The 25,561-nt window shown below is 35.2% G+C and overlaps 1 protein-coding gene across 17 annotated transcripts in view; it reads right to left on the bottom strand.

Moving 5' to 3' along the window:
- LOC145249706 (filamin-A-like) overlaps nt 1–25,561 on the bottom strand; it is a 302,081-nt gene that overhangs the window by 169,338 nt on the left and 107,182 nt on the right. For all 17 annotated transcript variants that reach the window (XM_080111571.1, XM_080111574.1, XM_080111573.1 and 14 more), the window contains exon 2: nt 14,694–15,301. In XM_080111571.1, coding sequence (XP_079967697.1) covers nt 14,694–15,045 — 352 coding nt within the window. In that variant the 5' untranslated portion in view covers nt 15,046–15,301. The remainder of the gene's footprint in view (nt 1–14,693; nt 15,302–25,561) is intronic.

Raw genomic sequence — 25,561 nt, 5'->3', positions numbered from 1 at the left:
TTCGATTTTTAAAGTTTTAATATTTAAACAGGGTTATTTATGCCATTTTTTTTTCGTTCGCTTATTCTTTATTCTGCATCATGTTCGCCGTTTTTGTTTTTCTGATTTTAAAAAGTTATATTCAAACAGGTTACCCCCACACCTAAAACCAAACTCCTATCTTTACATCATCAACGCTCTGATCCCCATCTGGCATTAATTGAAATGGATGGCTCTCGTCTAGGAGAAGCCCCGTGTTTTGACAAGCTTCTGGGTTTGTCCTTTACACCTGATCTGAAATGGAACACATACATCAAGTCTGTTGCCAAGGTTGCTGGAAAGATGGTGGCATCCTTCTACCGCTCCAGAAGATATCTCACTACTGATATATTCTCTATATAAAAGCCAAGTACATCCAAGAATGGAATACTGTTGCCATATCTGGGCAGGAGCTGCTAAAAACAGCCTATCCTGCCTTGACAGAGTACAAAATAGACTTTGTGGCTTAGTAGGGGATGCCCTTTTCTCTACCCTGCAACTTCTCTCCCACAGAAGAGACGTTGCGAGCCTATCCTTGTTTTATCGTTATTTCCATGGCAGGTGCTCGTCTGAACTCCAATCTTTGGTCCCCCCCCCTCGCCAATCTTTCACGAAAAACACCCGTCTAGCTGAATCCACTGTGAAAAATTTCCCCCACTCTTTATCTGTGCCTAAATCAAAACGTAGATTCCATGAACAAAGCTTCTTAGAACTGCACGCCTGTGGAACTGTTCCGTCTGCCTGCTTCGCACCTGACTACAACTTGGATGTCTTTAAGTCCAATGTTAACAAATTCCTAATGAACCGCCCTCTTAAGTAAACACTTCATTAAATCTCCACACTAACATACTGTACTTGCAATAACCTTTATCCCCGAGTGGGTACCGGGCCTTGATAAGTGGTGACCACCGTGTAAAAAAAAAAAAAAAAAAAAAAAAAACCACCTCAACTCACCAGGGCAACGCTGGGTACCCCTGCTAGTTGTAAATATTTTGCATTCTTGGTACTAAGGATACATTCTTCATAACCAGAACTTTCTGAAAAAAAAGTGTTTCTGCCAAGCAGAAGGGCAAGAAATCTTGATTTCCTCGCACATGTTTAATTTAGATAATAGAAGCAATGTATTTTGCTTAAGTTCTGAAAGGCTTAAAAAGGTGAAGTTATGTTGGTTAACACCTGGCAGATATTTACGCATGCGTGGGTAAATTATATTTGCTTCCGCAAACAACTATAAACCAGACAGGATGAGTAATTATGAACCTGTACTAGATATTCTTTTATTTACAGAAGTTCACATCTGTTTAGCAATATTACTAAGAAAGAAAGTCAGATGTACTTGCATGAAGTTGAGCAACAGATTGGTATATAAAGTTATAGCATGTACAAAGACCAACATATCCTTACAGAAATTCCGTGTTGATTTCTGCATAAGTCTAGAAGTTCCTGTTAGTTCCTAGCTATGACCACTACATAATTTCCCTTTCCTATATTTTCCTTTTTCTGTGCCTAAATCTAAACGTAGATTCCAAGAACAAAGCTTTCCCAGGACTGCCCACCTTTGGAAAACTGTTCCGCCAGCCTGCTTCCCGGTTGAATACAACATGGTAGCCTTCAAATCTAATATAAACAAGTTCTTGAGCCGTCCACCATAATCAAATTCTACCCAATTCACACCATTAACGATTACTACACTAGCACCTTACATTCATTAGTCCTTATCCTTGAGTGGCCTTCAGGCCCTGCTAAGTGGTCACTAGTAAAAATAAAACAAATATTGATGTACATTTTTCTATCTATATAAGTAAAACAGATGTGTATATGAAAGCATAAAATCGATAACTACTGGTCACATGACACTGAAATTAACAAGAAATAATCTTTGGTATGATTACCGAGCAAGATCTTTGGATGAATAATGCATACAGAAATATGTTGACAAGTTGAAACGAAAAAAAAAAATGTTCATTTCAACTTACCAACACTTTTGCGCATGCACAAATTCAAAAGGTAGCTTCAAGTGGTTTAGTTTTAAATCTTTGATAGCTCAGAATATGGTAAGGAATGCAGCTGTAGCACAAAAGGTGTTGGTTTTAATTGTAGCTGATGGCACTAGTCTTTAAACTTGAAATCAGTACGATCAGGTACAATGTAATAATATGTAAACATTTTACAACCAGGCAAGACTGACCAACCCCTGCTAGTGATCAAATAAAGTAAACTTGGCAAGAAGTTAGAAAGTCACATCGAGAGACTTTGTAACCAATCCTTTGCACAAAATTTTCTAATAAAACTTAGAAAAACGCATAGCAATCCTTAGTAAAAGTGTCAAAGTTGATACTAAAATCCCTTGAAAGTCTTTCATTCTTAGACAAGCATTCTTTAAAAAAAAAAAAAAAAAAAAAAAAAAAAGTTAAAATTTTCACACTTTCTCTTTAAAAGTGAATTTACCATAAAAATGGTCAGCTCAATATTATTCAAAGATTTAAACTTATTTTGTTGGTTGGTTGTTTTTGTTTTACAGCATATCAACCCTTTTCAGGTTATTTAACACCAAAATCCAGTGATTTTGAAATTTTTTTTATTAGAATATTTTTTTTTTTTTTCAAATCAGTTTCGATTCAACCCATAGTTGGGACGAACAGGTACTACCACTCGGGGTCAGAGTGGACCTGGGAGCAATGGCAATTAAAAGATGTCTCCACACTCCCCAAAGCCCGCAAGCTGGGGCCTCACCATCGGGTATAGTTTAAGGTCATATCCAGGACCTAAACTTAATTTTGCTACAATTTTTTCCATGGAGTCGCCATTTATCAAGGCTGAAAAGCCACTCGAGGATAAGGGTTAATGAGTGTACGGTAGTTACCGAGACAACGGTATATTATAACGATAGAAATGGATTATTTTGGGGTGGGGGCACAGCAAGAACTTGTTTATCAGAAAGGTTTATCCAAGATTACGGACAGATCGGTCCAACAGTCCAACACTCCAACAGTTTCTGAGAAAGTGGAACGAATAAACCAGGAAATATTTATATTTGATCTTTCCAACCAATACATTCCAGGTGAAAACATGCACTTGTGCCATGGTGAATTAGTATAAATTCAAAAAATGATCTATTAGACGATGTGCTATAAATAAAAAAATAAAAAAGCCAGATAGTGTTTAAAGATGGCGCTAGTTTATTTTAAGGAAATTTAAGTTATCTCCCTTGGTCATATTGAATCAGTGCACGACTTCCGCATTAAAACAGGCTAAAACTTGATAAATTTATTTTCCTGATCATTTTTCATAATTTTCGAAATTCATAATTTTGCCATCACTTGTACATACGTATTCTCTCCACCTGAAATGCACTGTTTAAAAGTGCAATGTAAACAACCATCAAAATAGTTTTATATAAAGCTTGCAAAAGAGAATCGTTAGCTAGTCCCGTTCAGTAATAAGCTTGCTACCTGAGATCCCATCACATTAAAAACAAACGGTATATACAAAAAGATGACAATTCTTGAATGTGTGAAGTCTTTCGAGTTAATCCAGCATTCATCCTTCCACACCCCGCAACTAAAAAAAAAAAAAAAAAAAAAAAAAAAAAAAAATTCGAAGTGGAAACACTTAAAATTCCGAGATAAATTAGAAATAACCACCACGACCAAATATAGGAATGCTCTCTAACCATACAAATATTTTAAAGACTTGCAGCGATTGAAGTTCTTACGAGGGTGAGGTGGGGGGGGGGAGAAAGATAAACACAAAATACTAATTGTTTATGAAAAACTGGAGTTTACATTTCACAAAACTGAACTTCAAGTGTTAAACAAAATAAACTGTTACAAATAACATTTCCTAAAAACAAAACAAAAAAAAAGGCTGCTTTTTGTCAGAAAAGATAAATTTAAATTGGGAGGTCTTTATGACAAGGGCTTTTATCTTTATAAAACGCTAAAGTAGTTTTTCAGGTTGGTACTACGTCATCACCCTCCAGACCTTTTAAAAATATGGGATCACATGATCACCGAAGATCATGCACAACAAATTGATATTAAGATAAGCCAAGTTACTTTTCCATCAACTGGGATAAGTTGGTTCTAACTTATTTTAAAGCGTTTTTTTTTTTTAATTAAGGCATTGTAAAATTTGTCTAGTTAGAACCAAAAACTAAAGAGTCTTTGTTCAGTCAAGCCTTCATAATCGCTTCAAAATCGAAAATTTTAAAAAATAGAAAAACATCCAACAAATATCATTAATTGTGCAATAATGTTATATTTTACTAGTAATTTGTTTAATTTTCGATTCTTGATGCGATTATGCCTCGACTGACCACCATTTTGTTTTTCATTTTAAAATGAGATTTTACAGTACCCTCATTTTAAGTAAACACTTTAAAATAAGTTTAAAGTATCCAGGTAGGTAGAAGTGTAACAGCTTGCCTTTGGTAACATTTTTTCATCCCTTTTGCTTTGTTAGCTATTCTGGAGCAGAAGAAAAAAGTCATAGCTTTTATGGTTCAAGTTCTTTATATCTCCTGGTTGTTTCATATAGGAAATATTTTTGTTTTGCAGAACATGAAGGAGTTTTGCAAGGGGAAAGGAAAAAAATTTGGGGTCAAGAAAAAGTGGCAAGGAACAAGGATAGAGGGTGCATCCAGTGAAAAATCCGAGGTTAAAGAAAATTAAATACAAACTTGATTAGGTTTGACAGGTGAGGCTCAGGAGGGGGGAGGGGTCTACATACCCTCCACCCCAACCGTATTCATTTATTAACCCTAAAACTCTCCCATTCTAGTCACCAAATAAGTAGAAGAGGGGAGGGGCAATAGGGGGCAACATAAGCTTGATAAGAATGAACTTGATAAAAAAAAAAAAATAAATAAAAAGTTCTTATCTTTAAGTGGTTAAAAAAAATTCCAAGAAGTCTACAGAATTCTTTAACAGATCTACCAATCTCTAAAAAGGCTTGCTGTTTTCCATTTACCAAGTTTGGAAGTTTACAAAGAATGACATCTTCATTACCAATAGTGCAAGGGGGGGGGGAAGGAAGAGAGACAAAGAGAAAAGGTTAAAAAAAAAAAGAAAAAAAAAAGAGGTCATTCCATCCCTAGGTTGACTTTACAAGAGTCAAAAAGATGGAGAATTGGAGTGGATGGAAGCATCTAGTCATGGGTAAAGTTGATGAGGTCAGTGTGGAGCTGGAGGAGGAGGAAAGAGGAGGGGGAGGTTTGTTTGATTTGGTTTTAAGGCAAAGTCAACCATTTTGGTTATTTAATGCCGAATTCAATCGGTTTTGGTAAAAGTTTTTATGCTTCAAATCTGACGCTACAGAGTCAAAAAGATTGGGGTGGATAGGAGAACCTTAGTGAGAAGGATAAAATTGGAGAAGCCTAGAGAAAAAATAGCAAGGAAAAACATTTTTCGCCTTCATTAGAAAGGACTACTTGGACATTTTAACCCTTAATTTTTATTTAAAGTTTCTGTTCACCCCCAGGTAAGGCATATTGCCACTGAGGCATATGGAGTTACTGTGATGAAGGCCAGATTTGTAGGGGGGGGACAATAACGGGAAAGCTTGATAGCAAACTGTTCACACTACATTAAAATCTCTGCATGTTGATACAGAGAAATGGGTAGGAAATTCCAAAAGTTGTAAGAATATAAAATCTGCCATCTAGGATTTTTTATAGTGTAGGGGTGGGATTTTGCTGTCATTCGAGTGGGTCAGTGGTCAGGGGGGGGTATTTTCATTGAATGTCACAAATACAGCAAGTCGAAAACAAATCACAAGGATGCACAACAGGAAAGCAAGACGTTGCACAACACCGGCAGCTCCTGAATTTGGAGATACACCTGAAAAGGTCAGAGGTCACATCGACCAAAACGTGAAAATGACACTCGAGATGAGAACCTGATGAATCCAAATACAAAGTACTAATACATAGAGAATTAGTTTTAAATAACCAGAAACTCTTTAATAGAAAAGAGTTTTGGGATAAATTCATCTTGTTTACTTTCAGCCGCCTCCAATAACTCTTGCATCCATTATTTTGTCCTTTAGTCCTCACATTCACATAAACGAGGTTTTAAACAAAGAATTGTCATTTCCGGATTGGAATCCATCCATGTAATACTTATTGTTTGCTAACCTTTTTGACCTTTTAAGCGCTACGTTTTTAGCTCTTTATACAAAGTGGCTTCATGCCTTGTCTGGAGCAATTTCCATAAACTGCTCTTAAATTGGGACATTTTTAACAGTACAATTGAAATTAAGACCATTAGTCTTCTTGCACTAATTATCAAATACAAATTAAGGTTTGTCAGAAAGTTCATTCCGGTGTGTTGAGAGAAATGGTATTTAAATATCAAAGTCTTTCCGACATGAACTTTATGGAAAAGTTCAAAATATAGCATTTAGTCAAATTTGGTACTTTTTTCTTTGATATTCTGTTATCCAGGGAAACTGGCTATATAAAAAAACGGAACAGCCGACTCTACTAGCAATGTAGATATGGCAAGAGATGTATAAAAAGATTCTATATGACAAAACTAGTTTGTGGTGCCTCATCAACGTCAAGACTTTAATTTTGATTGCTCTAATTAGCCACCATTTGCAATAAATCACAAAAAAAAAAAAAGAAAAAAAAAAAAGATTGCATCAGTAGTAATACCACGATACCAATTTAAAAAAATGAACTTGGGATACTAAAAACCTACGTAATTGAAAAGTGGTTTTAAATTATACCTTTTTCTTATTAATTCTAAAATGGTCATTTCGGTATTTTTTTCCAATAATCCTTGTCACTGGAATCAGTGCTGACTCTGGGAGAAGTGTGGTTGGAGATTGTGCAACCCTTGTTTTACAATTACGCGTGCTGGTCTCGAGACACGGAGACCATAATACATTAATTGGAATCAAGTTTGAAAATCATTTTTTTCTTTGCCATCCGATTTTAAATAAATCAATTGTCTTAAATATTAAAAATAGCAAAGTAGAAAGTCGATTTTTAGTTTACTTTCAGACTGATAACTCTTATCCTTTAGTCCTCAATCCATAAGCGATGGATCTGACAGGGGGAAAAATCTTTTTATCCGAGTTGGAATCTAGCCATCTAATGTTTATCATTTGCTAATTTGACTTTGAAGTAATATTTTTCATTGCACCCCCCCCCCATTCAAGACAAACCCAGAGCTCAATGAATTACACCAACGGGGTCAGCCCCCCCCCCCTCCCTAAAAAAATCTTGAAATGTTTTAAATCTTGTAAAAAAAAAAAAAAAATAAATAAATAAAAAAAATAAAAATAAAAAAAGACGCCTATGTTTTTTTTGGGTTGGGCCACAAATTAAGAGACCCTGGCTGTTTTATCACCAAGCTGCATCTGTTTTTAGACAGCCCGGGAAGCAAAGGTGAAGTAGACACAGGAAACCCCATTCCTGCTTTACCCGCCACATTACTCCCTGCCATTATGCCAGCCCCGCAGCAGCCAGGAAAGGAATTTTCTGCCCTTAATATTTGTATAATTTTAGTCATACGTTTGATTAAAAAGATACCGACATGTTAAAGTGGTTCCTACCAGAACATGAAAAACTTATGCCCCCCTCCTCCCAAATCACAGATGGGAGTTAAAGCAGAGAAACGTCAATACCCTAAATGTAGTATAAAGAGAATGCATATGCAAGGATAATACAGTCTTTAAAAAAAAAAAAAAAAAAAAAAAAATGTGCTTACTTTAAATTACCCTAACACATTCATGAACAGAGTTAAATGAAATAAATTTGAATGCAGAAGACAACTGTAATTGAAGAATCATGTTTGTAAATGTTTAAATTTGTGACCATTATTATCCAGACACTGATAATGCTCACCTAGGGATTTACAAACGTCATGGAACCAGTTAAAAATATTTTTTTTTAGCCGTCCTGTAGTGGAGGAAAATGAAAATAGTATTTGCTTTCAAGGGAGGGGGGAAAAAAAATGGCTGATGCTTTTGTTAGGGGATTTCGGGAGGAACGGGGGCACATAATTTTTTTTTTGGCGAGGGATACATTTCAGGAAGCCTTCATCTTTGTATAATCACTAGGGCTGTGACAACAGCATATTCTTTTTATTCTTTTGACTAGTATATATCCGACAGTTAATCAACCAAGAACCACATCAGTCTATATCATAAAACATAAGATATTAACGGATATATACTCAAGAGTCAAAACAATGAAAAGAATATGCTGTTGTCACAGCTCTAGTAATTAATCATTGACTAAACTGAAAAATTTTGCATTTCAAGTGCATCCAAGAACTACATTTGTAAATAGATGTAAAGATCTGAACTGTCTGTTCTGGCCAAAGATAGATGTGTATGTGGAAAACACAAACTAAAAGATTAAAGTTTAGTCCATTTCTAACATAGCAAACCAGAAGAATACCAGACTCAAAGTCTGCAGTAAACAGTGTCCGGACAAATTTCGTTCCTGATATTAAAGACTTCCTGCTTTGGAAAGCTACTGTTGTGGTTTGCTAAAGACTTTCACTAATTTTTTTTTTTTTTTTTATTAACTAGCAGAGGACACCCGGCCTTGCCAGGTTGTAAAATATGCTTAAACATTAATATATAGTACAGATTTCAAAAGCTTAAAATGACTGATGCCCACAGCTAGAATCAAAACAAAAACATTTAAGCATTCCAATTGCGTTCCTACCGATCGAGCTATCGACAGAGGTTTAAAATTAAACCACTACAAGCTATGAACGAATTTGTACATGCACAAAATAGAAGAGACGTAGAGTTGAAATGAACATTTCAACTTAACATTTCTGTAACATTATTTACCCAAAGATTTAATTCTTTATAAACCAACCTTGGAATTAGAGAGGAGGATCAATAATTTGCATCATTGTTCCTTCCTGTGTCCAGGGGCGGGGGGGGGGGAGTTTTGCCATGTTTGACATTGAAAACTTTTACGGCTTGATGGGCTTCCTAACCCTAATGCCTCTAAAGGAGCAGATATTTTGTAATCTTCATCTCATCAGTTCTTCATTAATTCAAGCAATGTGATTGTCACTTTAGGAAAACTCATCCACAGTCATGCCATTTTGAGCTGTTAGAGAAATTACTGCCTATACATGGAGATATAGACAGTTTAAGGTTTACTCCAGATTCGCCGTGTTCTGTGTATGCCCAAGGGTTACCTCTTGAAGGGTGTGACTCTTCGCCACACATGGTCATTTACTAGGGAGAGGCTGTCACAAACTGCAACCACAAAGATGCTATTTTGCACATCAGTGCTGAGTACATGGAGACCAGTTGAGGGCACTACAGAAAACCAACTCTCCCATCATCTGGATGACAAATCTCATTCACGTATCTGCCATTATAACCCCCTTTCTAATTTCTTCAGGTATGTCTGACTGAATCTTCAAGTTTGAAGATTTAAGATTCAATTGCTGATAACCTGTTAATATGCAGCAAAATCACTTTACTTCTGCAGATTGGAATCGAGGGTTCAGTTTGAAGTTTCGTACAGAGGTCAACTGACTTTAAATACATGCGCGTGAAGACAGCAGTCAGTTATGATGACTGAAACGTGAACGCAAGAACCAAAACAAAAATAGTTCCAAATAATCCAAACAAGACATTGGTTAATGGAGATTTGGCATCAGACGCCAAAAGTATATTTATCTTTCAAGGCTCAATTCAAGAGGTTAATGCATTTTCTGTCATTCTTACAGGCATTATCCCTTGCTTGGAAAGGGAGCAGTAAAGTAGATGTTCGCTAGTAATGAATACAACCAGAGATTATCTTATTTTGGAGGGAGGGGGAGGGGATCTAATATCTACTTCATTGACATGAGTCTGCTGCCAGGCATTACCTCCTTGTAAGGAGTCAAGGTAGTATATCAGTCATATTAAAAATGTTATTTCACTTACAAAAGTGTAGTAGTGGAATAGTCTAATATTGATTCTGGCTTGTAGATCTACTTCAAATTTTGGTACTTCTGCAGTTTACGAACTATTCTGAAATAACGATTTAGAAACCTATTCTTAACATGGGGGTGGGATTTTATCTATTCTGTAACAATTTAGAGTAAAAACTTGAAAATCCTATCTTAAAATTTTTGCATGTACCTGATGCCTTCCTGATTCTAATTTCTATTTTTCTCTCACTAGCCCCTATTCCGAATTCGTAGCAGTGGGGCCACATCAGTGGACTTTTTTTTTTGTACCAAAGCGGTAAGTTTAACCTATTTCAAACAAATTATTATACAGTAAATATAAATTTTTATTTGATTACTAAATTTAAAGTTATTCTATTAAATTGTTAGGTAGAATAACTTTAAATTTATAATCAGGGGATTATTTTTATTTCTTTTTTTTTTTTTTTTGATTAATTCAGAAGTTTATTTTTACAGTGCAATAATTTATCAGCGTATTCTTTTACGACCTGCCCCAGCGTAGTATAAACACCTCCCAATGTTAAGAACGGCTTTCGAGGTTGGGGGGTGTTTATTCCAAAGCCGTTCTTAACATGTGGATGTTGGGGTGTTTATAATACGCCGGGGAACGTCGTAAACATTTACCTTTATCAGTTCGAAGTAGAGATAATTGTTAATGACAGTTTAGTACAAAAAAAAAAAAAAAGTCCACTGATGTCGGCATACTGCTACGAATTCGCAATAAGGGGTATGTGAGCGAAAAAAAAAAAAAAAGCGAGAGTAGAATCAGGGAGATAACAGCTACATGAGAAAAACAGCACGTTTCGTAAACTGCAGAAATTTACTTTTGAGATGTACCTGAAACACAGGCAGGTAGAGCCCCTCCCCCCACCTCCCTTAAAGAAAAGAAATGCCCACCAACAACTGATTTTGCAAGGCAAGATAGAGTTAAGTTAAAGTGTCAAAAACTTAAATTATTTAAGAAATTACAGAACTGCTGTCAAGTTCCTGATAAGGTTATAAAAAAATAAAATTTAAGAGGGGGCGAAAAACGGAAAAGGAAAACCCGTGTGTTATTGTTGGATAAAGAAAAACAGACTTTCCTTTCAGTTGTTAGCACGCCCTTTTCGTGCGTCAGAGTCGAAAAGAAAAAGGAAAAAAAAAAAAGGCGGAAAGCGGGCGCAGAGAATAATTAAGTAAATTAAATATTTTAAGTCGTTTACTAGTTAAATATAGATTCTGAGTGTTTCTCCACCTGCAGCAAAGAGATAGAAAAGTCTAACAGGGGGCAGAGCTCCCAAGGGGCACTTTCCACTTTACAAGGGTACAAAAATAGAGAATTGAACACTCGGCATTCCTCGGTAGAAGGAATGCAAGCAACCATAAATAGGAGCCCGACATACCAACACTTATTTGTTCAGTTCTTTATGTCATTTTCTGATTAAAATTTGAAGTTTTAGAAGGTTGAGGTTATTCAATTTAATTTTTTTGTTTTAAACTTCTTTACTGTAATTGGCCAAACCAGAGTAAAAAAAAAATGTGAAAATATGGAATGTAAGAATTCTATGTAAAAATTAATCGTATTTAGACATTATCTTATTAGATAAGATAATCAAGTTCAAGTGGTGTCATCTTTTGTTTGTTGAATTGTGAGGCGAAAACCACCCACCCTTCAACGGTAAGGGTGGTCTAAATAACGTTATTTCAACACGATCCGTAAACTGCACAAGTACGAAAAATTAATAAACGTCTATAGCTTAACTAGTGTTGAATCTTAAATTTACTTTTTAAAATTTTGATATTTTGAAAAGTTAAATAAAAATCAAGGTATTGTAAATTAGTCTTCGCAATTCGGAAGACTAACTCATTGTTCTAAAGGAGATAATTCTATACTATTCTTCACACAAGAGACGTTCTTGACCTTCGGGCCATGATCAAAGTGTAGTATCTTCAGATGCTACACTTCAATTTCTTGTTCTGTCAGTGGAGAAATCCTTCACGAGACTTATTTTTGTCCCCCTCCTCCACCACCACCACGTTAAAAAAAACAATCCTGAAATCCACCTGTCCCGTGGGGAGGCATTGTAAATAGGAACTTAATTTTATAATTCTAAGAAAAGGATTTTTTTCATCAACTACTTTAATGTAAAAAATTAATATAAAATGCGACGATATTGTAATTTTTCTTAAAAAAATTCAATCATATTGAGATATATATATATCTCAAACTTTTAAACTACTCTAGTAAAATAGAGTAACCTCCCTTAGAATAACGAATTAAGCTTCCGGATTGTCTTAGTCTTTCCCTCCCCACTTCAGCGTTTTAATTAAAAAAAACTTAGGCGATTACGTATGAACGACTTGAGAAAACTTTGCATATGGTTCGGATACACAATCGATTACAAATTTAATATATCTAACATTAAAATCAAAAACCTTCGTTGACATATTTAAAATGGCTCTGCCTAGCTACTTTGATTCAGCTAAGTGTTTTTTTTTTCTTCACCCAAAGTAAAAAACTTTGGAGTGCTATAAAGAGCTATATAAAAAAAGAGGGGCAAATCTAGCAAGTGCTTGGTAATGGAAAGTTTCACGTTTTCAGAAAGCGGGGCTATGTAGGGGGATAGTCCCACGTAAATATTTGTTTACGCATAAAAATAAATGTCTAACTCGTATATAAATAAAGTTAGAGTTTTTGTAATAGGATTTAGGACTTTTTTTTCCTTATTGAGTCCTTTATTTTATTTTGACGGGGATGAGATATTAGTAAAAATACGTGTCTAACCCTTTAGGTCTTTGCTCCGTTGGGGGGGGGTATGTAAAAATGGGCCCCTAACAGTTAGTTTACCTACTAGGGCAAAATCAGACATGTTCGGGAGCCCCCCACCCCACCAAGGGGCGGGTAACTTTGAAATAAATAAAAACAACATCCCAATGAATAATTACGGTTATCTTGAACTTTTCAACTTTAAGATATCTACCAGCGAAACATTATCTTAACCAAATTAGTTCTGCTCAACAACTCGGCTCAATTTAATAAACCAAAGACAATAGAAAGCTGAAAGTTAAAGATAAATCAGACTATTAACACTTCGGTCCAAGCTTGAAGAATTGAATTATGCTGAAAGTTAATTTTCTGGTTTATACCAGCACAAGGTACCCACCCCCACCCCGTTTACGAGTTTCCAACAACAGGAAACTTAGGCATAGTTGATTTTAAACGAGGGAGGCAAGGTGATCTAGTTTCCCCTACCCGCAAAGGGGGGGGGGGGGTCACCCTAGGATAAAATCTGCCATAGTTTAAAATTAACTTGATCAGAGGGGAAAAAATCGATCCTACCTAGCAAGCACTAATCGAAGTTATTAAACAGATCACAGAATTTGAATAAAACGTTAATCTTTTTATTTTACAATCAACAAACCGATCAAACAAATATAAAAATTAAAATGTTAAAAAGGCAATATAAGTTACTCCGAATAAAGTGTTTTAACTTATTTTAAAAGAGTTTATCAAATTTGAAACGTTTAAGTTAAACCGACAAAATGGAGATGAGGCAGTCATCTTTAGTCTCGATAATAGCTCAAAAACCGAAAGTGAAACAAAGTGCTGATAAAACACCCAATAAATGTCACCATCTCCTATCGGCCTTTTTTTCTCGCTATCACGTAACACTCGGCACTAGGTGTCCGAAACTAGATAAGCGCTTTAAAATAAGTTAGCACTAAAAATCTTTCCTAACTATGTAGAAGAATAACTCGTCTTGCCTTCGAGGACATACTTTTCACCACGCTTTGTTGTGGAGGACAAAAAAAAAAAAAAAAAAAAAAAAAAAAAAAATGCCCCAAATTTAAGTAAATGTCGGGTTGATTTAGTTCAAATTATGTAGAAGCACGTTAAGATAGAATAAAGTAACTTGTTTATATAAATAGAATTCATAGGTCAATTCGTTCTTTAATAAGTAAACAGCAAAGTTGAAGTATTTAGGAGCAAGATGTAATATCTGTTCTTTAGCTGTTTTCGGTTAGTGAACAAGAACTCTTCCTAGACTGCGGTTATTTTCGATTCTATACCAATCCAGGGTTCCCACCCAGTTTTAGGGGAGGAGGATTTTCCTTCGCATTAAAAAATTGGCCTTTATGTCAAAGTGCCCCCTCCCCCTGGTGGTGGTGGTGGGGAGTAAATAAGGATTTTCTATTCAACAGTTTAAAGTTTTCTAAATCGATAGTTCGAATTTTGCTTTTTTTCGCAGATTTGATTGTTGGGTGTTTATGCACTTATGTTACCGTGCTTTTTTAAAAAAAAAAAAATTTTTTTTTAATAGTATTTAAGTTAACTTCGAGTTTTACGATATCTTTATTAAATTGTTAGGTGAAAGTACAAAATTACAAAACGCTGTCCTTACGTTAAAGACTTTAACGTTATTTCAGCAGGTAACATAAATGCATAAGTATCGATTTTTGTTCATAATTATTCCCCTTATTACAAAAGCAGTATTATAATTGTCATTATATATATATATATATATATATATATACATACATACACACACTAGATATAAACCTTATCTGATTTAAATAATTTTAACAAGTGCCCTATTTAAGAGGTCCCATAAAAAGTGCGCATTTTTTTTTTTTTTTCTAAGTTAAACTTAGAAATAAAATCAAGGTTCACCGGTTTAACCTTACGTATTAAAGAGAGGAAAGTGGAGAGAAAATAGCATCGAAGTGTTGTTTTTAAATAATTAAGGAACTTACCAATATTGACAATCCGGATTCCTTCATCTTCCTCAAGGAACTTAAGCACCATCGTGACATTTTCGAGCTTCTGGGTACGAAAGGTCGGCTTCTTGTTTATATGTTTAAACTTCTTGCTAGAGAGGACCTCGACGAGACCGATGAGTCTCAATCCGTCCGAAAGGTCCGTCTCTAGATCGATTACAGATTTGCCAACGGTCTTCAAGTGCTCGTTGGCCCATCTTGTGAAGGTGTTCTTCTGAATAAGTTTCCATTGCGCGTCGTCGGCAAGGTCCCGTTCAGTGGTCGGCATTTCCTCGTCGTCCTCGTCGTAGTACTCCTCCTCGTCGTCGTAAGCCTCGTTTTGACTCATCTTGCCGGAGTTGTTCGCCTTTTATAGAACACGAAGGAGTGCCGGAAAATACCGAAAATTACCGGAAATTGAAAGTTATGCCGATCGGAAAGTCGTCTGCTACTTACGTTTTCAAAAAAATGTCTTTTTTTTTTTAAGTAGCTTCCAGAAGAACTTCTTATTTTCTTCTAAAATTAGAATTTATTTTTGTTTATTTATAGAACCGATTTCGTTTTTGTTTAGTTGTCGCCGTCGGTATGTTATTGATTGTCCAGGTCTGTTTCAAAAAGAAGAAAAAAAGGAGGAATATTAGTTTTTCTTTTTAAAATTTAAATATAACACATAATAAATTTAACACATAAATAGATAAATGAAATATATCAAATAAATGAATAAAAAATAAATAAAAGTAAAAATATAAATAAAAAGTTATTTGTAAAGCCTTTTAGATTCTATCTAAAATACTTCATTAAACATATTTTCCAAAACATTTCAGAGTTCGACAAAACGTGGGAAAATTATAAAATTATAGTCTCCATCTTTATATATATATATATATATATATATATATATATATATATATATATATATATATATATATATATATATATGTGTCTGTGTGTGTGTGTGTCTGTGTGTGTGTGTGTGCGTGCGTGTGTGGTATATATATGTGTGTGTGTGTGTGTGTGTATGTGTGTGTGTGTGTGTGCTCTGGACTTGTCGGGTCATTCTAGCGTTTTAAGACAGTTAACCATTTCTTTCTTTTATTTATTTATTTTTTCTGCCACAGCGGATAAATTTGCGCTATTTTTGGTCGGCCGTGTGTTTTTTTTTTTTTGGGGGGGGGAATAGGTGAGTACGTGTAGTTTTACGTTGAAGCCAACCCCGACTTAGTTTTTTTTTTTTTTTTTTTTCTTCGTTTACTGCTCAAAAAATTAGAATGGCCCGGAAATGGACGATCATTTTTACATTAAATTACGAAATTCTTAATTCTAACATGATTTTTACTTCTTTCCTCCAAGTTTTTCATGGTGTTCACACATAATCGTCTAAAAATTACAATCTTATTTATTTTTTTTTAATTTATTTATTTTTTTTTTTAGGGGGGATTTTGATCTACACCTCATTCATTTTTGAAAGCTAAATAGAATGCATTTCATTGTCATGTAAAAAGTATGTCTTTTTTTTTGTTAAATGCGAAACTGATCCCTCACTCTAAATTCTAAGTTAACACACACACACACACACACACACACACACACACACATATATATGATGATTGCAACGTCTTGTCAGACGAGTGCCACTCCCTCAGACATTTAAAATCCATGATCCCAAATGCCTGAGGGAGTAAATATGATGTTACAGAGTCTTAGCTTTGTACGACAGCTAAGTCTCTCTCTCGGTTCAAAATGTTGAGATCCAGCAACAAGCAAGAGCAAGATAGCCAGCAACAAATTAAACTGCAGACCAGCTTAATGCGGGTAATGGTCTTCCGCTTTATGGTTTTTTAAATCAGAGATTTGCTTCTCCTAGAAAGGTTGCCTTCACCACGGCTTACGGGAGCCCTCTCCACCCCAATACACACACACACACACACACACACACACACACACACACACACACACACACACACACACACACACACACATATATATTCCCTGTTTTGGGTGGCGTTTTGTTCGTATGTAATCGCCTAAAAATGTAGGATTTCATTCTTTTTGTGGGGGGAAAGCTTAGTAGCTGATGGTGATAATTTTCTGTAATAATACTAAAGAAGTATTTGGGGGAGGCGATAATGCATAAACCATACTGGAATCCATTTCACAGTAAATAATTTACGTGACTAAAATAATAACGCGTTTGTGTCAATAAGCCAAAGAAAAGGATTATTTAAAAAGAAAAAAAGCAGTATTTCTCGACCGAGCCACTATTATATTAATGAGTTCGACTAACTGAGGGTCGAAATCTACCCTTGAAAAAAAAAAAAAAAAAAGTATTATTCAGTGTTTCTATTTACTTGTCTTCCCACGAGGACACAGTTAGACACAATATCCGTTTTTTAATCTGGGGAAAATCCAGCTCCCCAAAAGGGGTACTCTGTATAGGAACAAAACAAAAATTGTCTCAGTTATGAAGGATTTCTCCCCCACTGACCTAGGACAGAAAAGGTGAAGTGTAGTATCAGAACAGATACTACACTTTGTTCCTGGCCAAAAGGCCATAGTATTATTCAGTGTTGTCACAAACAAACAGACATTCCTAGTGCTTATTCAAATGAGCACTTATGGCAGAAATTAATATATGGAAAATACAGAAAAGTCTGTATGTTGTACATATAGAACGAAGATATCATATTCCAAAAATCACGCAATTTGATCAAGTAGTTTTGTTTTTATTCAAGAAAATCAACTTTTACGATTGTCGTAAAATCATAAAATTCGATGAAATAAACAAAGGGAGTCAACTCAGATCGAAGTGTTGAGGTAAAAAATCAGGCTTATGTTTAATACAGTTTAGTAGTAAAATCGCTAAAAATCATAAACTTTGATTTTCTGGGTTTAAACAAAAATACTTAATCGATTTACGTAATTTTTGGAATATGACATCGTTCTGTAACGACTACGTATTTTTCCGTATTTTCTTTACTTTTAATTGCCGCCATGAGTTCCAATGGGAATAAGCAGCAATGTTTTTGTTTTGATTTTTCTCGAGAACTTTCGCAAAAGTTTCGTAAATTTCGTGATTGTCTCCCCTTGCTCCGAATCGAACGCTTCCAACAATGAACAACCAAAGAAAGCTAAAATGCACAAGTCCCGTCACCCGAAGCGCCCCTATTAAGGAATGCCGATGGGACCCGCCAGACAGTTTTTTTTTTTTTTTTTGTAGACCAGACTGCTGACTGCTGCTCTGCCTTCTACGGCGCTGGCTTTTTATTGAACCCCACTTCCCCTACCTTGTGTCACATCTTCCAGTCGTGGAAAGGGGGTGAAGATTATCTGGGACGAACTCGCAAGGAGATTCTCACGGTCCGTCGGCCATTGAAATATTTATTGTTACATTTACATGAAAACACTATCGTGCTTGTTGTAGAGACAACAAAAATTATAATTGATTATTTGTTGTGGCAAGTGACGTCTAAGTAGTATTGTATATAGATCAGCGAAGGAAGAGGGGGATTGATACGTGTATGTATGTATGTATGTATGTATGTATGTATGTATGTATGTGTGTGTGTGTGTGTGCGTGCGCACGCGCGTGTGTGCATGTGTGTGCATGTGTGTCTGTGTTTAACTTATAACATCTATTTTGTGACTGAAATGCGGTCACAAACCACTATTATTATTGCTACTACAAAAAAAAAAAAATCGAAATGAATAGCAGCGCCTTTTTTACTTTAGGGTGGCAAAGTATAATTTTAAAGGGAGATAACTTATTTTAACTTACGGTGCTTGTACAGAATCTATCCCCCCCCCATATATATATATATATATATATATATATATATATATATATATATATATATATATATACTTTTTATTTGTTTTACATAAGTGTTAATATTTCGCTACACATTCATGAGCATATTTCGGTCAGCCAGTTACTACTATAATATCACCTGAAGAGGTCTCTGGTTATTAGTAACTGGCTGACTGAAACATGCCCATGAATGTGTAGCGACATATTAATGCTTATGTAAAACAAAGAAAAGGTATATCGTGCTCTACTGCTCTACTAATTATTGTGGCAATTGTTTGGTGGCCCTGTGGTAGAGGCTCAGCAAAAGTTGGCTTCGTGGATGGGTTCGAATCTTATGACCGGCAGGAATTGTTACCCTACACTGCTGATTGCGTATGGATGAAACGCTAGTGTCTGTAGGTACAAATAAATAATTATTATATATATAATATGTAATAAAATAAAGGAAAAAATATGTCGTATGCATATACTTGTGACGGAAAGAAAATATCTCAAACATCACGTAAATAGATAAGATTTTTTTTATATAAAGAAAATACGCTTAAACATAAAAAAAATGACTTGGGTGTCATCAGCTAGAATCGAAACCAAAACACTCAGCGTCCCAGCCGCATTCTTTACCGTTTGGGCTATCAACAAATATATTTAAAAAAAAAAAAAAAAAATGTAAAATTAAACCACTTCAAGCTATGAATGAATTTGCGCATGCGCAAGAGTAATAAAAATATGTCGGCAAGTTGAAATAGACATTTCGCATTTCAATTTGTCGACATATTTCTGTACGCATTATTCATCCAACTAAAAAAAAGATTTTAGTCGTTATAAACTATCCTTGGTGTATGGTTAGTACTTCCTGTTAATTTTAGTGTTATGTGACCAGTAGTTTAAGAGTTTATCGGTTAAATATTTACACACACATACATACATCTACTGTTTTATTTATATAGATGAGTAGCAGTCTAACTAACTGTTCAATAGTAGAGATAGCAGTTGTGAGAAATCATAAAATTGTACACGGGAATCTTCTTGGTAGTTTCGTGGACGTTAAATGGTTTAACAGTTTCGATTGTTTTTGCAACCTTTATTGATATTTTTGTTCGTTAACGCAATAAACATTGGTGGTAAAGTATGTGAGCCCCCCCCCCAATTTACCGTCTCTCTCTCTCTCTCTCTCTCTCTCTCTCTTTCTTTCTCTCTCTCTCTCTCTCATTATAACTCTTTCGCTCTCTAGGAGAGATAGATAGATAGATAGATAGATAGATAGATAGATAGGATGAAAAGGAACGGGGATAGATAAAAAGGAGAGGGGACAGAAAGGAAGAGAAAGAGAGAAAGGGTGAGAGGGATATATATATATATATATATATATATATATATATATATATATATATATATATATATATATATAGAGAGAGAGAGAGAGAGAGAGAGAGAGAGAGAGAGAGAGAGAAAGAAAGAAAGATAATGAAAGATATAAACATATGAACAGGCAGAGAGAGAGCGACACATATATATGTATACATATACATATATAAATTTAGAGAGAGAGAGAGAGAGAGAGAGAGAGAGAGAGAGAGTGTGTGTGTGTGTGTGTGTGTGTGAAATTATATAAACATCAGAAAAACCCTACGTGTTAATCTACGTTTCGACGACGTTAATCGTCTCGTCAGGGGCTTAAGGTTCATATAATTTCAATTATAATAGCTCTATATATGTACTGAAAATATTGTTTTTTAATTCAATAAATTTGAAGTTATATATATATATATATATATATATATATATATATATATATATTACTGAAGTATCCCATTATATAAATGATATTTCAAATTGTAGCAAATATTAAAGCCCAATAAAAATGATCTTTCACTTTCAGAGCATTGTAAAGTATGTCTTACACCTGTTTCGTAGAATAGCGAAAAATCACAAAACAGCTCATCAAACAGCAAATGTATTTTGGAAACAGTTGGAAGGGGTTGTTTTCTTTTTTATTTCTTATAAAACGAAAATGCATCTTATGAAGTTTCATTAAGTTTTGTTTTTTTTTCTAAATTTTAATCTAGAACCTAAATACGGAATCTTAGAACTATACTTCCACACTTTTTCAAATCAAACATGACGACGTAAGACGGGTTTCTACAAGTGTGTTTTCAATTCAATTATTATTATATTTTTTTTGGTGGGGGGGGGCAGTTTATAAACATTACAAAAAGTGAATGTTTTTATTTTTGTTTTTGCAGACTTAAAACACCTTCATTCCCACATATCAGCATTTTTCTAATCACCAAATCCTTTTTCATTCCAAGCAAAAAAAAAAAAAAAAAAAAAAATTTCCAATAATTTTCTTCAGAAATATACATTTGTCTCTGACGAGTTGTTCAGTCGTCTTCTGCTGTTTAACAAAACATATGTAAGACGTACTTCTTTAAAAAAATGAGTAAAAACTTATGAGTATGAATTAAATACATCCTATTGTTTTGGAATGATAATCAATAGAAGCTCCGACTGTCATTTGGGTGGTCGGGCTTCGATTATGGCTTGAGGTAGTTGCTTGTCTAGCCACACTGATGAGCTGTCAAACAGCGAAACAGTACTGTATGTGGATGACTATATATATATATATATATATATATATATATATATATATATATATATATATATATATATAAGCTCTCAAATTGGGGACCTGCAAGAGAGTAGAGTGCCAAACTGTAGTTCCAGTAAGCACTAGAGCACACCGGATGCTACGAAAAATCTTTTCGGTAATTCTTGTCAAACTGGAACCGATGGAATCCATCTTCGGAACTCTTTACATCCTGAGGAAATTTTTTATAGAAAAAAATACTTGAACATTTTGTGGTTGTTGAACTTTGACCACTTTTCAAAAAAAAAAAAAAAAAAAAAAAAAAAGGCGTGAGATATACTACTACTACTACTACTACTACTACTACTACTACTACTACTACTGTTGCTGCTGCTGATGATGATGATGAATCTAATTTTGTTTGGTAGCGACTACCTGAAAAGAGATGAGATTCGTCCTCAGAGGAGTCTCCCTTAATTCCGGCCTCAAACCAGGGGTCCCAAAGATCAAGGGGTTTCTTTGGTGGTACCAACAATAGCAGAGATCTGAAGGCTGTCCAATACATCAGGGATTCCTAGTTTTTTGGGTTTTTTTTTAATATCTTTCCAGAAGACTTGATATCACACCTAGTGTACCTGCTACTACCGGGACTCCTTGTTTTGTTTTATGTTTTTAATAATAATAATAATAATGATGATGATGATGATGATGATAATAATAATAATAATAATAATAATAATAATAATAATAATAATAAACTGGCGCCACATCAAATAAGCGAGGCGGGTCAAGGGAGATGGAAAAGCTGAGGAGAGAAAGCACTAGCCAGACCTCCGCTGGATGAGTGCAAAGAGGACTGGGACCTTGGGGAGGTTTATGGCCACCCAAATTCCAGTAAAGTCCAATGGTCGCTGCCAATGAGAAATCAATGGTAAGCGGTTGTTGCGATAACACAAATTCATCTGCAAAGGTTATTGAAAGAGGTAGAGAGTACTGGAAATCTGGGGCGACTTGTTGTCACTCAGACTCCAGAGAACGCCACAAGTTGTTCTCAAACAGAAATCTTTGATGATAGCCTGTGTGACTACCCCTAGTGAGTAAATGATGATGATGATTATGATGATGATGCACGAATAACAATGCTTAGAAAGTTGTCGCTTGATACGAAATCAATATTCAGTTATTTTTTTATATTTTTTTTACATAGGCATCACCACATTATCAAGGCCAAGAGGCCACTCAAGTTATGTTTGAAAAGCATTGTATTAATTGTTTTAATTAGCCGTAATTTGCAATTAAGTCATCACTTGGTTCCTGCCTATCATTCTCGGCACTCTCATTGCACGTTGTTTTACCCCTCACTATCTATCACTCTCGCTTCCGTCTCTCTCCCATTCTCTCTCTCTCTCTCTCTCTCTCTCTTTCTCACTGTCTCTTTCTTTCTAAACAGTCGAAGGTAATAAAAAAGGAAAGAATAAAAAGATTGGAATAAGCCATTATAAATGAAAGAGAATATCACTGCAGGTAGTAATATTATTTCATCAGTGGCAGGATAGATAGATAGATAGATAGATAGCGAGGGAGAAAAAGAAAGAGAGAGAGAGAGAGAAAGTATGACTAGAAAAACAAATAGATAGAGAGAAAGAAAGAGAGAGGAAAAGAAAGGGAAAATATGACTAAAAAGAAACAGAGGGAGTGAGAGAGAATGACCGTGTGTGAGAGAGAGAAAGAGAGAGAGAGAGAGGGGTTATCATTCGTAATTTTTATATTAAATAATAAACATACACGCTACGTTACTACATATTTTGAAACGTATCCGCCTACAGCTCCTGATAACCACCATTTATCCTTTATGACATCAGAAATACTTTATTAGTTATTCTTTTTGACGTCACACTGCTTTTGGCAACTTGCATTCATCTTTTATGACGTCACACTAACTTGAGTTAGCTATTGGGAGATAGAGAAATGTGAGGTGGGGGAGAATTGGAAAGATTGGGAGACAGAGAAATGAGAGGGGGGACTGGAAAGAGGAAAATGATGGGAAGTGTAAAAAAAAAAAAAAAAAAAAAAAAAAAGAAAGAAAGAAGAAAGGAGCGTCTTAAGAACAACTAAGCTTCCCGTTTTGTCCGTTGCTTAATAAGGAAATAAACGCGTAAAAATGTAGGTGTATATGTGTGGAGGGCAACAGATGTCAACAACACCGTCAACCTCACGTCATTACGTCGACATTCCGACCGAGCCAACCACTCACCACCTACACGCACGCGCACGACACCCATCTAAGTATTAAACCAGCTTTTTTTTTTTTTCTTCATTTTTTTAATACCTTAAAAGAAAAATAAATTATGGAGAAAAATTACCAAAAACAAAGAATTTATAATTTACAACGTTCAATGATTATTCGATTAGTCATGTGGACTTATTTTTTATTTTTTTTTTTTATCTTATTTTAATTTTTTTTACACAGTGGTCACCACTTATCAAGGCCCGGAAGCCACTCAGGGATAAGGATCATTTTCACGCTAATCAAGACATATTGCGGGTATGTTTTACAATCCACAGCGATTCACAAAAAGTGGTAAAAAATTAAATATACAACAAATAAATGTTACCATGGTCAATAAAAGTTACTTTGCAAGCTACTTGCATCATTTTATTTATTTTTTTTTGGGGGGGGGGGTTAAGTAGTTGCTTTTTATTTCATCTCAAATATTAACTCTCTTTGCTGCTTTTAAATTTCCAACCAAGATGGTTGTCGTCTTGTCATTTTTTTTCAGGCTCATTCGGCCTCGTTTTCAAGTTTCACAAATTGTTTTTTTCTTTTTTTTGTGTGTGTGGTGGAGGGGGGGGTTATTCGCCGCTGTCGCCCCACTGCCCCTACTATAATGCCACTTGAAACGTAAGGGGTTTCTATTTGGGATTATGTCTAACAGGGGGCTGCGAGAAGTTGAACAGAGAGATGTCTGTCTATATTGCATTTTAAACATCAGCAGGTTAGGACAGTCAGAGGAGCAGGAAACAGGGAGGAAATTCCAAAGTCTAACAAACCGAAGGAAGAAACTATAAGAGTAGAAGGCTTTCCGGTATCTAGGGACCTCAACAGAGAAGGGTGCGATTTTGCTGCTTGTCAGTTTAGTCAAGGGTATGTAAGTCGAGGGGGGCACAAGTACTATGAGTTCATCAGAGCGCATTCTATTAAAGTACTTGTAAAGCAGGCACAGAGATGCAACAGTGCGGTGATGGGACAGAGGTTGGGGTTTGGTCAACAGCGTGAGATCTATTAGATTGGAAACATTTTTTTTTAACACTGTCTAAGAATGAAAGATAAGTGGTAGATGCTCCAACCCAAATGAGACAACAATTCGACTGAGCTTCAATCTATGGTCCCCCCTCGCAAAACTTTCACAAGAAACACTCGTCTAGCTGTAAACACTATCAATAATTTCCCCCACTCTTTATCTGTGCCTAAACGTAGATTCCATGAACAAAGCTTTTTTATTAGAACTGCACGCCTGTGGAATTGTCTTCCGTTTTCCTGCTTTCCGGCTGACTACAGTATGGTTGTCTTTAAGTCTAACGTAAATAAGTTCTTGATGAGCCGTTCCATATAAGTTATCAAATTTAACAAATTTTCATTACTAATGATTACTATATTGTCCAATTTCTACTGTACACTCTTTAACCCTTATCCTTGAGTGGCCTCTTGGCCTTGATAATGAGTTGATACCTATGAAAAAAAAAAAAAAGAAAATGTCCAATGTGAACAAGTTCTAATTGAATCGCCCCCCTAAGTAATCGAAGTTACAAAATTCCCACTGTTTACTATGCTAAAATCACAATGACTAATGTATACCTATTAACCCTTATCCTCGAGTGGCCTCTGGGCCTTGATAAGTGGTGACACCCTTGTAAAAAAAAAAAAGAAAAAAAAAAAAACAATACTTCATGCATGGGTGTTCCGTCTGCCTGCTTCCCACCTGACTACAACTTGGATGTCTTCAAGTCCAACGTAAACAAATTCCTAATGAACCATCCTCTTAAGTAAACACTTCATTAAATCTTCACACTAACGTACTGTGCTTGCAATAACCCTTATCCCTGAGTGGCTTCCGGGCCTTGATAAGTGGTGACCACCGTGTAAAAAAAAAAAAAAAAAAAAATTGTGGCCTTGTAGAGATATAAAATGCTTTCTGGTGTAATTTCTTTGCAGCAGCTTTGGCAATGTCCTCGGTGTATTTGTTCCAATTCATGCTGCCTGTGAATGGAGTTTTAATGATTAACTCTCAGGTAGAGTGTCATTTGCTATGGCAATCGGTGGTTGAAAAGTTTTTTGTTTTTCTTTTTGTAGTTGTTAAAGAAAAAAAAGCCTCGTCTTAGTAGAATTAAATGATAAACTCCACTTGCGGCTTCATTTCACGATCGATTGAAGATCGTTTTCTAGATTTTTGTCAAAAAAGACCATTGCCA

The sequence above is a fragment of the Euprymna scolopes genome, chromosome 28, assembly GCF_053919585.1.
Source record: "Euprymna scolopes isolate OS-2025 chromosome 28, ASM5391958v1, whole genome shotgun sequence".
Classification (NCBI taxonomy): Eukaryota; Metazoa; Mollusca; class Cephalopoda; order Sepiida; family Sepiolidae; genus Euprymna; species Euprymna scolopes.
Note: the sequence above shows the minus strand (reverse complement) of the source record. Positions and strands in the feature narration are given on the sequence as shown.